The following is an 18728-nucleotide window of genomic DNA, read 5'->3' on the forward strand; positions in this document are numbered from 1 at the left end:
AAGCGCCACCCTTTCTTTTTCCCAGGCATATTTCCTAGTTATCTTCTCCAAAAAATGAACACTTCTCTCTCATAAAAAACACTTCCCAATTTAGGTGAAACATGCATATATCCAAAGCTTGTCAAAGTTCAAAGTTAGTATTTGAATGAGAAACAACGATCCTACTTTGTTGCGGATTTCCAATAGAATTTCCAGTAAGCAATAGCGTCATTTTTCAAAAGGTTGTTCGGTTGTTCCTTATTTGCTTGACATAGTAACAATGCATATTTTGTTATCAAATATGATGTAGGATCAACCAAACCCTAACCCTAATAAGAGATAGCGCCACAAGTAATGAATGCACGTACGTTTCTTTAATTATTTCGTATTTTTTTTTCCTTTTTAGCTAGGAGGAGGGACAAGCAATCAAACATGCAAAATCAGAACTTTTGAGAATCTTGTGCGAGCTATAGCTTCCCTTTTTTTTTTTTTTTTGTAATTAGTGATATGTGTGGCTATTACTTCGCTCGGAGCCCTTCAAGGCCTGAGGTGAGCTCTAAGCAAATTACTAACCACACACGTATCACCAGTTCCACGAAAAAAAGAGAAGTTAAGATTCTCAAAAATTTCAATTTTACTGATTTGTCCCTCCTAAAAAAAAGAAAACAAAAGCAAAATACGGAAAACTGGCGATGGAATACCAAAAAGAAGGAATAAAAAGATAAAAAGGTCGAACCTCTTCATCTTTTTCCCAGGCATATATGAACTGTGCTTTAGAATTTAGATTGTTAGCTTACTACCTACTGACTACTAGTGTCAAATAGACCAGGCTGGGCCTCAAACTATGAAGTCATCGTTAGTTGCGGGCATGCTACGGGTGCGCTTGATACTTCAAAGTTCAAACTTCAAACTATAGGCCCTTCACAAAAAGCTTGAGCGGGCTCTTAAATTCGGAAGGTTTTGGTGAGCTTCTAACCCATGGGCCGGGGGACAGGCCCGATTCAAATTTCGAAATAATGTATGTAGGCTTCACAAATATCAATGTCCTTTTCTCAGCTTTTTTGGTTAATGAATGTCTTTTTCTCTGTTAAAGATGTATTCTCCTTGAAGCTAGCATAGGATTACGATTACCAGACATTATCATTATTCACTTTCTACTGTATTATTTTTACTGAAAATGAAATGCCATGCATGTGAGATGTGCAGTCTGCACCGGCTAGGCTCACGTTTTCCCACGCGTACAACATATTCCCTGCCACCAATAAAACAAAATAATGGACCTAACACGGTAACAGTAGGATACGGTGCAGTCTGAAACGTTACACCCACAATGTCCGTGTGCACCAGAAGTCCGAAAAGTAACATAGTAGTAAGATCAGTAACTAAACATTATCCTTGATTCCAAGTTACATAGCAGTTCATAGTTCATACTTCAAGTTCCAACATTAAACTTAGAAAACAAACAACAACGAAAAAGCTCGCTCTTAGACCTAAATATTAGTGACAGAAGATAATTTTGAGCTCATGAGGGGAAGAGCACTCGTGCGTGAGAGAAGGACTATCATGAGCAAATGTAAACGTGGCAGGACAAGCGTGCTTAAAAAACTGGGAGTAACTAGATGGTTTGCAAGTGTTAGGACTATTGAAATGACCCCTACAGCAAAACTCGTCCGTAGAGAAAGCTTCACAAGCACTCTTGCACGCTACAACAGGTCCATGAGCTGCTGGTACCCTGTGTTGCAAAGTTGATGGACATGTGGCTATCAAATCAGCCCTGCATCCAACAACTGGACATACACCTTTTCCTTCGTGTGGGGTTACCGTCATTGGCACGTTATAACCGTCAACAAGACTAACGGCGTAAGATGACTGGTCATTTTGTCCATGGTGAATGCTAAATTGGGCCAAGGTGGCTGGTGTTGCACCACCTGCACCATTGCATTCTATACGACCACCACAATCACCAGTTGCACATGTGAAGCGGCCGTTAGTGTGAGTGCACCCAGTTCGGGCCCACATACGGCCCGACCAGTGATGGGCTGGAGCAGGGAAAGTTTTGTGAGTTAGAGAGTTTAGTGCAAAGCCTCCTTTTTCAAGAACATCATGGCCTGCGTTGGACTGGATAGCTGGCCAAACTGTGAAGGGACAATTGTTAACTAGTGTAAAGATCATACCAGGGTTGGTAGCTTGAGTATGAAGGATACAGAGAAAGGAGATGAGTATGAAGGATACAGAGAAAGGAGATGATGAAGAAGCCATGGGTGCTTTGAGGATAGGAATGAGTTGAGAAGTGCAGACTGGGGGGTGGTATTATTTATAGAGGGATACAGAGGATGAAAGTTTTGTTCACAAGTGCTGATCGATCACATGGACACGTTTTACTTAGGAGCGAATCTTCACGTTGATAAGATAACGTGATTTTGAAAAGGACGTAAATAGCCTTGTTCTTGTTGTTTTAACATTTTGTTCTTTTATGGCTTTTGGGCCAAATTCTTGATATTTAAGAGTATTCCCAATACAAGTCAATACGAATTGAGAATTTTCACCTCCAAATGTTAAAAAAACTCTTGCCTAAGAGCATTTCCAATGCAAGTGAAAATAATCTCTCCTTATCACCGCCACCTCAGCATTTATTCACTTTCTTTTTACCATTTTGGTAAAAAATAATGGAAGTTGTGTAATGCAAAAGTGAATAAAATATCTCGGACGGGATATTAGATTCCGTCTGGAGGCTTTTTGATCCAGACAGAATGTAACATCCCGTTCGGTATTTTGTCTGAAGTTAAAAAAAATCCAGACAGAATGTAACATCCCGTTCGGTATTTTGTCTGAAGTTAAAAAAAATCGAAAAAATACACGAGACTTCCGTCTGAAAAAAAAAATCGAAAAAAACACACGAGACGGAATCCAACATCCCGTCCGAAGTTAACAAGTCAGCCACTATCTCGGTGAAAGGTTTCACCTTGAAATCAATTGGGAACTAAAGTCACAAGTTTTTCACCTCTGCATTACACAGTCATTTTCCAACAAAACTGGTGACTATAGTCACAAACCCCCTTTATTCACCTGCATTGCAAATGCTCTAATGCAAGGGTGACTATGGGAGTGACTTATTCACCAAGTCAAAACGAGAGTAAAACTTGCGACCGAGATAGTAGTTCCCAACTTCGGACGGGATGTTTTATTCCGTCTCGTGTGTTTTTAAAAAATTTGGTTTTTTTTTCGGACGGAATGTTTCATTCCGTCTTGCGTTTTTTTTACTTTTTTCGGTTTCTTTTTTTAACTTCAGACGGGATGTTTCATTCCGTCCAGCACATTTTTTCGATTTTTACATTTATACGAGAATCAAACATCTCGTCCGAGAATAATAGTCACATTTGCATTGGGCAACCTCACCTTGTTTTTCACCAAAACGGTGGAAAATAAGGGAAATTGAGCCTACGTGGAAGTGAATATAGCTAGTATCATATCAATATTTTAATTTTTCAAACTGGGAAAGGGTACAAATTGGTGGAATGGATTCATATGAAAGGATAACTTGATTTTCTTATATACATTGTGGACATATCCGCGGTCGTAGATGGAGAGGGTCCTTTTATTTTTGTTGAGTTTTAGCGTATAGTTACGTGTTCAAGATTTAGGATACGTTTGATTGAGTTTGATTGAATATGTGGTAAAGCGAATTTTGTTACCATTTGTCAATGGCAAATTTGTCATGTGACAATTGCAAATAATTTATGACAAATTTAAATTTCCTGCTGTTTGATGATAATGTGTCAAATATTATTTGCCATGATTTGTGGAAATGGAAGTGTGGTTTTCATTTTTTTTTTTTTTTTTTGTTTTGTCTACAGTCTAGACAGATGATACCGGGCTCTTTTTTTGTTGGTGGCAAATCCACTTATTTTTGTGGTCATGGCAAAATTTACATTATTCCTTCAAGAGTAAATTTTGCCATCAAAATCATAGCAAATCACATGTGGTAAATCCAAAAAATATTTACCAATTGTCAAAAAACGCATCAAACCGTGGCAAACAAATACATAGTGTGACATTTGTCATGGCAAATAGGGCAATCAAACATAGCCTTAATTTTCAAACTAGTGGATGAATGAGGTCTCTGGTGGCCCAATTGTGCACGGGGTGAAGACTTCCAATTAGGGGTGCTAAAAGGGTCAAGCCAGACTAATTAACCCGACCCTCAAACCATAAAAGCCCCCATGATTGAGTTGTATTGAGAGCCAGGTCGAATAAGATAATGACATGAAAACTCAAGTCTTTAACCTGCCTCTCGACTCTCATTTTTGAGGGCCAAATGAGGGCGGCGTCGAATTATACTTGACTAGTTTACTTAATTTTTTTGGTGATTTTTAAGTTATTTTTATCGTGCTTTGATTATTTATATCAATTTTGACTAAGTATATACAAAACTAATTCTTATACATTTTAAAAAAAGAGAAATAGAAATGGTAGAAGATACTCTTAAAACATCTATATTTTTTTTTTTTCATACTTAACTATGTTGTTAGGTTGGATTTGTTTTTACGTATGACTTATATATCTATTATTTAATTAATTACAAAAAAAACGCATATGTTATGTTCTAATCTATTCTTTATTAAAAACTAATTTAGTGAAATTTTTTTTTGATATAACTTAGATAATTAAAATATAATATATAAATATAATGTAAAATAACAAGAAAACGTATGAAGACTGGTAAGGGCTTAATGAGGGCGGAACTCATGCTTTAGAATCTAGGCCCTAACCTATCATTTATAGGGCCAGGCTCATACTTCATAACTTAAGCCGGCCCGCCCCTCAAATATGTGAAGGCCCCCTTTTGAATCCCGGGTCGAGGGAGGTTGAGAGCCGGCCAAATTATCAGCCCTACTTCCAGTTAAGAAAAAAAACTGCACTATATATATAGTCCATTATATTTATGCATATCTGAAAATCTGCCATAGTTTGCTTTACTTCATGTGAAGACACGCAGAAAGGTAAAAGCCAAAAACTGAAAAAGAGTGTAAAAGACTGAACAGCAAGACAAACATGTCGGGATAAGAAAGAAAGATTAAAAACGATACCCATTGGATAAGAAACGCCAGAAACGAGGTAAAGACTGAACAACAAAATAAACAATGATTTGATTATTAGATCGGAACCGGACCGGAACTGTGAGAACTGTGAGACCACCTACCAACTCGGGTTTCGCCTATCCTAAACAAGATTAGAATATGGTTCGAGTTGATTTGATTAGTCGTTACTTCGTGCCTTCTATTGGCTTTGTATGTGAACATTGCGAGCATAGTGGACTAGTGGTTCAGCTGAGTTTGATCTAATAAATTATCCAAAAAGTGAAACAGTAAAACAAAATTAAAATATGGAGGCACTCCGAGAGTTGAGCTCGGATTCGGACCAGACGCACCCTAAGAGCATCTTTAAGAGTGATACTTTTTTAGCATCAAACACCAAATTTCCAATAATTTAGTGTTTTTTCATCTTCAGGAGAGTCACATGTTGATGAAAACACAAAAAAAAAAAAAAAAAACACCAAACCAAACACCAAATCGGCCAAAATTTGGTTCCAGCTTTGGTGCTGTATCAAATCTCTCACGCGGTTTTTCCAACACCGCATAGGCTTGGGTTGCTAAGTGGGCTTCTATGGCGCGGTTTTGCCAACACCGCCTAGGCTTGGGCTTCTATTGGTGCAGTTTTGCCAACACCGCGTGCATTTTTTAAAAATTAGAAACTATGCATAGAAGTCAAGAAATTAAGAATTGTGCAATTGAAGAAATTAAGAATTGTAATACAAAATCTAAGAAATTTAAGAAATAAAAAATTAAAAAAATTAAGAATTGTGCAATCCAAAATCTATGATTATGATCTAATATCCAAAATGATCAAAAACCTATCATATTACATAAAATTTATTTAGCTTTCTTCTTACGCCCCTTACCACTCGATGTATTTCCTCTCTCTATTTGGATATTCCGAAGCTGCTCCTCTAAGTTCCTAACCTGAGAACCAAGATATTCTCTGTCTGCACAAATATTAACTACTTCAGCCTGAAGTTCCTCATATCCCTGATGTTGTTGCGTGTACACCTACTGAATATCCTCATACATTTTTCGAGTCTCGTCATACACACGTTGGGATTGCTGATATGTTTGAGAATATGCCTCTTCTCTTTCTTGGCTATAATGATACACGACAGTCCTCATCCCATCAAACATACAAATCTGGTTCTCATACCTTTCCCGAACCTCAGCCTGAAAATCTAAGAAAATACATTGTGAGTACATATTATATATATAATGAATAAGAAAAATAAAATAACTAAACTCACCGTGGTATACTGATCAATCTACGGCTCTAAGTCATGGCAACGAGCACGAGGCACCTCAAGAATGGAAATGTAAGTAGCATCCCCATCAAGTCCACACACGGCAAACATCTGAGGATTACTGGCAGACACAAGAGTTGGATGATATGCATTCAGAGGTTGTGGATTGTAAACAGGCTGTGGTGGATGAGGAATACGTAGCTCACATCTCATCCCTTCTATGCCCACAAACTCAAAGTTGCTAGCCCGACTAACAGGGGGCAACAACAGACCCATAGAGACACGGTTCCATCATCTATAATACTGATCAACAGTCTGTTCAACAACAAAATAAAATGCATCTGGCCAAGGACCACAACTGGCATGAACTTCATGAACTTGAGTTCTACTCCACGACTTAGCATCACTAACATCTGGTATGGGAGCACATGGAACTCCATAACGTCTAGTCATCTGTCTCCAACATCCGCCGCCCGGTGCCAAGCCTTTACGATCCCGTCGGCAAAAACAACTCTGTGACGTGACAACACACAAGCATGCTGCACAACTGGATCGTCAAAGGCAGTAGACAAACGCCAAGGTCTCCACTCAATAGATGACAATTATCTAATATCAATCTAAGCACGAGCCATACATACATTATTTCTAATTTGCCCCTGTTATAAGTCAAGTGAGGCCCTGACCAACTAACAAATCTAGGGAGAGTATCAGCAATCATATCTATGTTAGGACAAAGACAACGAAAGTACTCATAAAATCAAATCTCTAAAAGTCCTGTGAACCTGCAATCTTAGGACTTCTACTTCCGAATGTCTGTGAAGATTTATCTAACGCCGATATCAATGTGGCATATACTGAGCTACCAAGGTCATAATCTCTCATATTATGCAAATCAGAAACATAAACATAATATCCAAGTCGTAGTAGAATGACCATTTGGAAACAAAACATGCCCAATAAAAAAATAAAAAAAGCCCTAACATACACATCAGCATATATTATGTTTATCAGGATCCAAGAAGGGTTCCATATATGCAGTCTTAATATGAGATAGCTTAATACCAGAAGAATCATAAGCATTAGCATCCAAGCGAGGAAAACTCATAAGCATATTATCTATATTATCATAATTTGTATTAAAAGGTATCAGTTGGCCTATACCGATACTCAATCCAAAAATCATGGTGAAGTCTAGTGGTGTGAACCCTAACTCTGCACAAGAAAAATGAAATGTATGAGTTGTATTCCACCATCTTTCTACTAAAGCTATGACCACTGCCCAATCAGCCTTTTCGTAATCTACATCAACCAAAAGACCCAAAGGTGTACACAGAATACTATCTCTAATATGTACAAACTCATCCAAACTCTTAATAACCTTCCACCACTTTTTAATACCAAGTAAAGCCGGTCTAACTCGATAGTCAATAACTTGCTGATATTATGAAAAAAAAATAATGTATATAAGATAAATAATTAATTGGTCCAACTCAACTAATCAATGCATAATATTCAAAATATTTAATCAAAACTAATTAATTACCTAAGAATTAGCCACAACACTCGACACGTGTTTTGTATCACATGTAGAAGACAGAACTTGCATATCAAGTACTTCACCAGGATTAAATTGCCAATCGAAGTCATTCATTTGATACTCAAGTACATAGGGATGTCTATCAGTCGGCGCGACATCTTCGACTTCTTCTCCCCCACCGTCTTGTACTTCATCGGGTTCTTGTACCTCTCCCCCATCGCCAATGTCGTTTGTGTACTGCCAATACACATCGTCATCACCATCGAAAGGTTGAAAAAAATCCATATAAAATTTCAAGAGTTTAGGTAGGTTGTTGTTGTTTTTTTTTCACTAAGGAGAGGGTTTATAATTGAGAGAAAAGTTAAAAGTGATTGAACTGCGCGGTTTTGGTCATCTTTATATAGAAATAGCATTCGGTGTTGAAAACACCGCGCAGTTTTTGAAAAACCGCGTGGGCTTGGGCCTGTCAGATGGGCTTTAGTGGCGCGGTTTTGGGAAAATCGTGTGGGCTATATGGCACGGTTTATCCAAAACCGCGTCATTTGATGTCGAAAATTTGATGTTGCTCCTAAAGATGGTTGGTGTTTTTTTGGTTTCACTCCTAAAGATGCTCTAATACCCTATAAGCTAGTATCATACTATAATACAAGTATACCACTAGACCAAATGCCCTTTGGGCTTTCACATTTATGTAGAGATCACTCTTTTTCATGAGTTGAAGGGCGTGCGTGTTTTTTCAAAAATTACTCAAAAAGTTTTTTTTGGCAAAATCTTCGCTCTCTGAATCTCCCTGGTTGTATGCAGTACTGCGGCTCAACGCAATTAGCTAGGCTCTAACTAAAGTTTGAATATGGGCCTTCCACTATTAATATATACTAATAAAATTGTTACATCTTATGAATTTATTTACATTATTTCACATTAATGCAAACTATCAGTTTATTTAACAAAGAATTTAGAAGATAACAATTATTATAAAAATTGATCCCAACATTTTTTTTTCTTGAATAATCTTTTCACAAACTTGAAATTTCAATCATTTAACAAAAAATTGCACGAGAGTGAGAAGAATAGCAGAATTCTACACCAAATAAAATAATATAAAAAAACCCAAATAAAACAAAAGAAATATTGAAGTGTTGGCTTCAATTCCTTATATTTGATTATTTGTTATAGGATGATGAATAACTTTAATTAGTTATGAAGGTGTGCCTTTTTTTTTGTTGGAGAAGACGAATACACGAGAGAAACGAAGGGGCTTAACGTGATTTTCTAGTTTCCAATTTTCTAATGTAAAATCGTTTATCTAATGGATTAAAATAAATGAAAAACAATAGCGGGATTTTTATTTTATTTTTGCTAATAAAACAACAGTGGGTTGTAGGCAATAATATATTGGGGGCCTTTTGGGCTGCGGGGCCCTAAGCGGTGGGTATTTTGCTATAGGGTAGAGCCGGCCTTGGTTGTATGTACATTTGCTAAAGTAGTGTAGAATACTTGGTCTCAAGTACCAATCCTAATCCAGAATTCGGTCGGGCCTCAAATTCTCATTTCAAATCATACCCAGAGCAATGAAACTTCAAGCTAGCCAACAACTTGATTACTTCTTTTCCCTGGTAATGAGAGATCATATTGCACAACATCCATATTTAATAGCTATTAGATGGGAAACAATTCTCTAATACAACATGCACTCGATAATAGAGACCATAGGACATTCCTAAAATGAGCAACTGAAACTATGACCAATAAGCTTATATTTTTGAACAATAAATTGTGGTTTTAGCCCAACCCCTAACTTGTATTAATTAATCCTCAAATATATATTTCCCTCCATATCTTCCCTCACAATAATCTGTAACCGTTTAGTCAATGGAGGAGTGAAAGTAATACAAGTATCATCTAGAATGAACTCTCTAAGGTCAGCCAATGATGCCAAGTGATCTGATGGCCTATTGATTTCCCTAAAAACATGTTTAAATTCTATAAACTCAAAAGCAAAACCCATTCTCTAAATGGATACTACCATATCTACCATTTGCCATGGAGGAACTTCAATCTTTGTTATAGCATGAACTGCTCTTTAAGAATCAGACGCCACTGAAACTTTTGAGATACCAAGCTGAATATGCATAAAGACAACCCTTGCTGGATGGCAGTTAGCTCTTGGAATAGGACTGAGTTTTTTTAAAACTACTTCCCATGTATGCCATTAAGTGTCACCATTGTTGTCTCGGATTATACCTCCAGAACTAGCACCTCGAGAATTCACAGTTCCATATATCAGTGTTCAACTTCGCAATTCCTTTATCAGGTTTGATCCAGTACGTAGCATGGGACTTCGATGATCTCTTTGAATTGAACTTCACTTGAAGCCGAAGTGTTTGTAGCAGTTGCTTGGTTTCTCTTGTGTTTGCAATGCCTTTAATTTTGGCCTACAGATAGATTCTAGTTTGCTGAATAATGAGATCGATCAGTTCCTTTGCTTAAGCTAGTCTGCTAAACCGATTGAAACCTTCTCCTATTTCTTTATGTTCATATCTCATGTAACGTAGCACATATGAATGCCCAATATATATATGCAAGGTCTTTCTTTTGCACACACAATCTAAAGATGATGAACCATTTCCTATTGGCATTAACATATATACAATTGTAGTATATATAAGAGACTAAGCAACATCTTAATCCCATCCATGACTTCCCTAGAGTAGGGACACTTGAAGAACAAGTTTTGTCTGTCTCACACATAGGGGTGTCACTTTTTCCCGATAATCTGATTTTTTCAAAATCCGATCCGATATTTTTCCAAATTTTGAAAAGATATTTGTGTTCCCATTTATGAAATTCCGATATCCAAATTTTCCAAAAAATAATTGGATAGGAATTGGATGTGTTTTCAAAATCCGATCCGATCCGATTTGAAGTATACTTGTATATTGTTAGACCCAAATAACAAACCACAAGGTTGTATGTCTCACGCATAGGGGTACCATTTTTATTTATTTTTTTTTTCCGATAATCCAATTTTTTCAAAATCCGATCCAATATCTTTCCAAATTTTGCAAGGATATTTATGTTTCGATTTCCAAAATTCCAATACCCGAATTTTTCAAAAAATATTTGGATAAGAATTGGATGTGTTTTCAAAATCCAATCTGATCCAATTTTGGATTATTTTCCAAATTTTTAACATATGTTAGCCGTCAATTTCATATATAGTCACTAAATCAAAACCACAAATAGGTTATAAATCAACCAATAGTAGAACCTCGTCTCTCTCACACACCTTCAAGAAATATAGACCGTCATTTTTGTACATGTCTCTCTCACTCTCTCATCTTTATTTACTTAATTACTGCATTAACACATTGAAAAAACTTGTTGAATGAACATGTTAAAAGGTCAAAGTTGTTTACTTAATTAATACATTAACATGTTTAAAATGTTTCCATAAAAGGAATTCCGATTATATACACCAAACATGATAGCCCAACTGGTCCAGGAGGGCGTCGGTGTGTAATAACACCATGAGGTTCTCGGGTTCGACTCTTGTGAGTGGGAATTATGCGGGATTTATTCCTAACGAGCCTGGGTGGTGGCATGCATCCATGCTAGGACTAGTTCCAACCACCCACGAACACCCCTCCTCGGGGTGCTGTGAAAAAATTACCTTTACCAAAAAAAAATCCGATCATATAATTTCAAATTTCAATTTCAAATTTTGCCAATTCTGATTTTTCCGATTTTTTTTCGCTTTTATGAAATTTCCCCAAAACCGATATATTTCAAAATATCAAAGATATATATCTTTTTATTGACTGGTCAATTTTTTTTTGTGTATGTCATATATCAAAAAATATCGTATATTTCACCGATATATATTGATCCATATCGAAAATATTAGAAATATATAAAATATAGGTCAAGAATCGTTCAAAGTCAATGATATATATGGGATCTGTCGGTCGATATGTATCAATATCTCAAAAAATCCAATATATATCAGTTCAAAATTATGTCAATATATCTATCCGATATATCAGAATATTTCCATATTATGTACTCCAAATTCCGAGATATATCTTCCATATTTATGATATTTTCGGCCCTAGTTCCACGTTGGTGGTAAGATCTGTGGGTCAAGGAGATGTGTGAGGTAGCGATGGTGAATGAATGTGCCTCCTTCATTTGGGAAAGTTGGCAGCACAGTCGATGGCACTACCTCTCTCTGTGAAACCCTAGGTATTGTGTGCTCTCTTGGAATAGGAGAAAAGATTGGAAACCCTTTCTTAACCCTAGTTCTATGTTATATACTCTTTCTTGGTGGTCCACTAAGGACCTAGTCCCCATTTCTCGGTTTTGCTCCAGTACTCCGCCGCTCCATCTATTTTGGTGCATTATCTCTTTTACTAAGTGACACATGTCTCTTTGGAATCCTAGCCACATAGGAGCTCCATGGTCCCGATCTACGGCTACTACACATATATACCAAATAACTTGAGCCTAGGGCACATTTTAAAAAAGGGAAAGAAAAATGAGAAACATGCAGATGTAAGCAGAATTCTTATTAGTAAATTAAAGTTTTCACCTCCATTATATTGCGTCATGTACACACACAAGGTGAAATCCTAGCGTGCACCACATCATGAATGAGTAGTGCTAGATGGACCTACTTTTTAGACCTACTATTGACTCACCACTATTTGGATAACGTTGGTTTGCATTGCAATACACACGAACACATATCTCTATGTAAATCAATGATTATGACTTTTGACACATCAATAGGTCCAAATAGTAGGTCAAATAAGTGGGTCGGTCTAGCATTATTGCATCATGAATACCTAAATCCTACTCATAAACTTAGACAGGTAAAGGTTTACACACAATCTTTTGGCTTGCCTGCTTTTAGAGTTTAAAATGTTTGAGGACATCTGCAATATGAAAGTTTTCGTCTTCGGTTGCTGCGTCATGTACACACAAGGTGAAATCGTGGCGTGCGTGCACCACATAAGGAATACCTAAATCCTACTCTTAAACTTGGACATGTAATTAGGTAGGCTTTCTCTTAAACGGACTAGTCCGTCAACAAACATGTTTATGGAGCAGCTTATATAGTGTCTTGGAACAGCATATATAGCCGTCTTAAACAACTTTTTAATTTATGCTTAATCGCTTATATATAGGGTGATCTTGGGCATACCCAACAAAACACTCCCGTATCCCAACTTTAAAATAAATAAAAAAAAATGATTTTAGACACATTTAGCTTCCTAAATTACCTTTTTTTTTTATTAGACGTACCCAAAATATTTATTGAGTAAAACAAATCATTTACTTTACGTGATTCAAAAGAAAAAGACCGGCGATTTTTTTTCTTCTTCTCTAATAACCTCTTATTCTTATTGTTTTATCTCATCAATAAACTGCACACACTAAATTGGAAATGAAAATATGTATGCTCTACGTAAACCAAAATGAACTAGCAGGATTGATGCAAGTTCGGGCAACTCATTTGATCTCGAGTAGATTGGATGACTGGTACTGTGTAGTAGACATGAAATCAAATTCTATACACAGGGTTTTGAACTCGATGCATAAAAAGCTACAGACCTAGTCCCGAAGAAGTGCATAATATATAGAACCATATGTCCCATGTCCAAGAAGATTTGAATCAGCGAACACTGAACCTTGATAAAATAAAAGGTAAAGAAGAAAGAATATATCACTGATTACATAAATAATCCAAATGAATTTATCAAAAGCACAAATAAAACACTGCCTACACAACAATGGCAGGAATCTGAATCCCACCGGCATGTCAGTATTTACACAAGAATGAACAAAAGTGTTAAACCTGGTGACTTTGTGAAAGAGATAAAAGTACTATTCAAGTGTGTGGACATCGGGACATGTGGTCGATAGATAGCATCATCACTATGTAACAATGGCACCAACACCGTTTAGTATCCAAATGGTCGGAAGTTTCCAACCACGGTGACCTACAAGAAAGCCGATACAAATTTCTATTGAGCGTGTCTACATGCATCCGAAACACAGGAAAAGACATAATATTCAAAAATTTAACTCCTAAACAAAAGATTATGGACATTAAGAAGGTCGATTGGGTTGAATACCTTTGGGAATATTTTTTTTTACGATTGATGGGTTCTCCATTGTTGGGCTTCCAGTCCTTAGACTTGACACATACCGACCTTCCCGAGGTACAAGTAGAAACTTGTCCTCCCAAGAATGTGAAACTTGTGACCAATCTTTCCATCGGGATTTTTGGCATTACTTCTAGGGATGGATGACAGCAACTAGAAGATTTGAAAGAAATACGCATGAGTACAATGATGAAGATTAGAAGAAGACCAAAGACCGAGCCCCAATAGTCCATGCATATGGAAAATGAGATTTATAGTTCACTTGATTTGCTGCATAAGAGGGAGTAGCATGTCACTTGTTATATATCTCAACAGTATAATAAGTATTAGTAGGAAAGTTCTTGACTTATGCACATTTTATAACGCAATAATTTTTCGTTCACTTTTCTCCTCCACTAGATATTGAAGATTTGAAGATCTTTCAGAAAACCATGGGAGGTTTTCTACTTTGTTACCAATAACAAAGCTCAAACAAAGGAAATACACCCAGAGTATCGGATTTCTGCTGGTAAAGTTTTCAGTGAAGTTGTTTCACCGCCACGGTGGAGAGTGGGCTACTAGGAGAAGTCAAGTTATTAACACTAAATGGACTACATAAAAGCCTTCATTTGATGTTATATCAAATGCTTTCAGATACCCCTCTAAGTTAACTGCAAGAACTGGTTTCAGTCTTTATCTTAAAATTTAGAATCATAGTCTTCACTGTAAATGTAGTATTTGTCAAATACCCATTACTTGTTGGTGCACAAAAACAACTCTTCTTTACAAAAACATACTCAAAATCTTTCTTGTCAACTGTTATATCTTCGTGAAGTACATCAAACATGGATTCTAGTATAGGTAGAGTATAGTTTAAACTTGGTTTGAAAGCAAGAAATGAAGTGCATACTCTAGTTGTATCGGTGCAAGTAAGAGGTGTAGTGGGATAAGAAAAGAGAGTGTGTATGTTAAGAAACAAGAAAGCCAGAGTGAAGAACAACTCCATTGCTGCTGGGAGAAAAAAACAGGGGAAGTGTGTAATGAGGGAGTAGTGAGGAGTACAACAAGATAGTGATGGTTAGACAGGTAAGTAAGAGAAGGTGATTTGAAGATGATGGAAATAAACCGGGAGATTTTTATGGGGAATCTAAGTTAACTAATTAAATGACCTTTGAGTATACAGCAAGGATGAAGAAGAATGCGAAAAGAAATTTTCACTAATAAAAGGGTACAAATAGACGTGTCCTTATTTTTTTTTTTTTTTTTTTTTATTCTTTTGCCCTTATGGAAAATACCCCAAAAATATATGAGAGATATTATTGGATTTAGGCAATTAATGGGGTATGACAAAAATTTATGTTAGTTATAGATTATAGGAGTGTTTTGTTGGATATGTCCAAAATCACCCTATATATAACACTATATAATTATAATATAAGCTTCTAAAGACACTATATAATATATCAGTAAACGGATGTCTGTTTAAGATAATAGAAAGCCTATGTAACTAAGTTTACACACAAGCTTTTGGCTTGCCTGTTTTTAGAGTTTTAAATGTGAGGGACATCTGCAATATGGTTCATTGATCAATTCAATAAGTAAGCCACTAGTTATTGGGGCGTGCTAGTTCATTACGTAAACCCAGCAAAAAAATAGTTCATTACGTAAGCACATGCTTACAAGTTACTACTGCGGTACTGCCAATTCAAATTGCCAATCTGCCAGTGCCATCTAATAAAACAGGAGATGGATGAAACTGGAAAGCTCTAATAAGACTTTAATTTGTTTGTCATCGCATGAAATAGTTTGCCATTTTCTGGATCGACTAGTAACCTGGAGTGTCAAACCATTGGCCGCCAAAAGCATAGAAAATACCCATGGATTTTAAACTATTGGTGGAATTTATTATGCGCCATTAGAAGCAGTCACTTCTTCATTCAGTTCATCGCGCACATAATACATGACCCTCTGCCAGCATGATCTCTTCAAACGGCAATGTGCATATTCCACTACATATTTCCATGCTTTATATTCATCAGGGCAAGGCAAACAGCTTTGGCTGTGCAGAAAATTTTGCATATGAAAATCCTCCAGGCATTTAAAATGGTACGAACTTTTTTAATTAATAGTGCATTGCAAATTGAAATGAAGATGTGATCCAAATCATCCAATAGCAAGGATTAAGCCAGTTTTCAACATCCTCCATGACTAATCTAGTTACTACCCCTCAACCTACGTACCGACCCGCGGTATCATGCTCGAAGTAACAGAGTGAAGAACTTATGACTTGAGTAGCACTGTAAATAACTAAAATTACAGAATACTGTCCCTTTTGGGGGTTTAAAACTTTAAATCATGTGAAGATAGAGCAAGTCTGTCGGCAAAACGTGTCCATGCATTTTCATAACGAAGTGATTTTACTTTTGGGAACACAAATGAATGGTAAAAACTTTAAAAGATCATACTGCAGCATTTCAGACATAGCTACCAATTTCTTTTGGAATATTTATAGCACAGTTTACAGCACATCAGTTTTGGACTGGGTAAATTCTGACTCTGATGGAAACTCAATGCAGGCTCACGAGGGAGAAAACGAAAAACCCTTTCGTATTATTTCGTTCTGAGTTTGGACTATTAAGAAGTACTGATCATTAACAAATAAGTTGCTCAAATGCTTGCTGAGTTGCTGCCCAAGTGCCCAACACCCCTAAAACAAGATGATCGCTGTAAATATGAATCGAATCTTCATCAATCAGACATTAAATTTACTGCTCAGCAAATATAAAAACTTTACTATTTATTCATATCGTTCGTACTTGAACAGGAACGGTGAACCCACCCTCCTGAACAAACCAAAATGTCAACTACATACTTGAAAGGCCTAATTGACATTGCAATATGTACCGACTATCCTAAAAATCTAACTCGACAATCTCTTTCATCATCAATAGTTCAGTAAGATTTTGTCTCTATAGACCAAAGTGGAAGACATAATCATAGATCTATATCTTTATATATACACTAGGTATTTTTACACGAGTAAGAAAGTTCTGTAGAAGAAGCGCCGACTTGGTAAAAACTTTCATCACATGTGAATAGGTGAAACTGGATTTATAATACATGTGGTTTTCAATACTACTGAACTTATCATTTGGTTAATTACGAAATGCCAGGAGCATAGTACTATGCTTGTCCTAAACTCCTAGTACGTTGCTGCCCAGTAAATTCTGAAAAGAGCATATCTTTCCTTATTTCCAGTTTCCCACTATCTTTCCCATTATTAATCCTATTATTATCTGCTCTGAAGTTCCATGAGAAACAGCTATTCTGCGCTATCCATTACCGCCATGCCATTGCATCTATATTGAGGAATTGATTTAGGCACTCACAAGTCACAAGAAACAGACAGAAGAGCTAATTAATATTAAAGACGATATAATGATGACCAGATAGAAGTCAACCAATATTCCCAACCGTATCATTCTCAATCTGTATGGCATAGGATTCCGCAAGCCAACATGTGAAAGCTTACAAGTTTGTAATTATTAAGAAGTAAGAACACAACACATAAATCCCTTGCAATCCCTCTCCTTGCTTCGAAGTTCCCCACGCATTCACCAGGAAAAGCCTCACTATCACTCCCGAATTACTATCACCATATAATGCACAAACAAAACTCTAAGATGAAGAGAGGAAAAGTTTTAAACACTTTCATCACGGTGTTCCTCCTACTTGCAGCTTATAATTACATTAACCACTCTTCTGTCATGGTTGAAGCTGTTGAATCAGGCAAGCTCTAAACTACATTAACCACTCTTCTGTCATGGTTGAAGCTGTTGAATCAGGCAAGCTCTAAACTTGTGGACCTGCTAGGCATCTAGTTATATTTTGCCAAGCTTTTAATTCTAAATTACATATTTACATTGTAGAGTTAAACATAATCTCAAAAAATATCAATTGACCACCATCTCAAATGCTGCTACAATAGATATCAACTTTCGAACAGCACGGCCCTCAGCTCAGTTGGATGGTATAGATTACTATCCAGCCACCCAGGTGAGTATCTATCAAGAGAATAGCATTTGTTAAAAGTCTCCCCTCTATGGAAAATAATGGGGATGGGCGTATAAGCGTATTGACGACTCCTGCCCAATATTTTGTGTAACAGTATTCTGGGAAAAAGAAGATCCATAAATTTCCGTCTGGACCCAACCCAACAGGAAATCGACATACTCCATTAAAGCCATGAAAACGTTGTTGCACGAGCGGTGGCAGTGGTGGTGGTGTTTTATACTCAAAGGTGGCAAACTTTGTTAGGTGGATCTTCTTCTTAAGGATGAAGTTCCTTTGGATATTTAGCCTACAAAATACTTGGATAATAAAAGCCCGAGAGCCATGACACCTCTTTTGCCCCAAATTAGTTGCAATGTATCTCCCTCCCTTTGTGGTCGACGCAAGGGTATATTCTTCATATTTTGTGTACAAGTTTCTTATTTTCCACTTCTCGGATTTACTGAAAAGAGTACTAACATCACAAGGTTGATCATATATGGGTGTCGGCCACTTGGCCAGGAATCCCAGAAAATCATCTGTTAATAGTCTATAATACGAAATATGCATAAAAAGAAAGAAAAAAAAAATTACAACCATTTATGAATCTTCAAATTTATGACGTATCAAAACAACGTGGAATGTTGCAGATAATCCCTAAATTTTG

At 36.7% G+C, this 18728-nt stretch overlaps 1 protein-coding gene and 1 long non-coding RNA gene across 2 annotated transcripts; one reads left to right on the forward strand and one right to left on the reverse strand.

Moving 5' to 3' along the window:
* Window positions 1–1284: 1284 nt before the first annotated feature.
* LOC147488838 (Pathogenesis-related thaumatin superfamily protein) lies at window positions 1285–2273 on the reverse strand. The gene has a single exon (XM_086571318.1). It carries the CDS (start codon window positions 2236–2238, stop codon window positions 1477–1479), a length of 762 nt encoding a protein of 253 aa, XP_086427444.1. The 5' UTR covers window positions 2239–2273; the 3' UTR covers window positions 1285–1476.
* Window positions 2274–17223: 14950 nt separating this feature from the next.
* LOC147488839 (uncharacterized) lies at window positions 17224–18696 on the forward strand. Its single transcript, XR_015203222.1, has 3 exons — window positions 17224–17800; window positions 18000–18067; window positions 18180–18696. It is a non-coding gene; the product is annotated as an uncharacterized LOC147488839 (long non-coding RNA).
* Window positions 18697–18728: the final 32 nt, after the last annotated feature.

Source organism: Coptis chinensis, chromosome 7, assembly GCF_015680905.1.
Source record: "Coptis chinensis isolate HL-2020 chromosome 7, ASM1568090v1, whole genome shotgun sequence".
NCBI lineage: Eukaryota > Viridiplantae > Streptophyta > Magnoliopsida > Ranunculales > Ranunculaceae > Coptis > Coptis chinensis.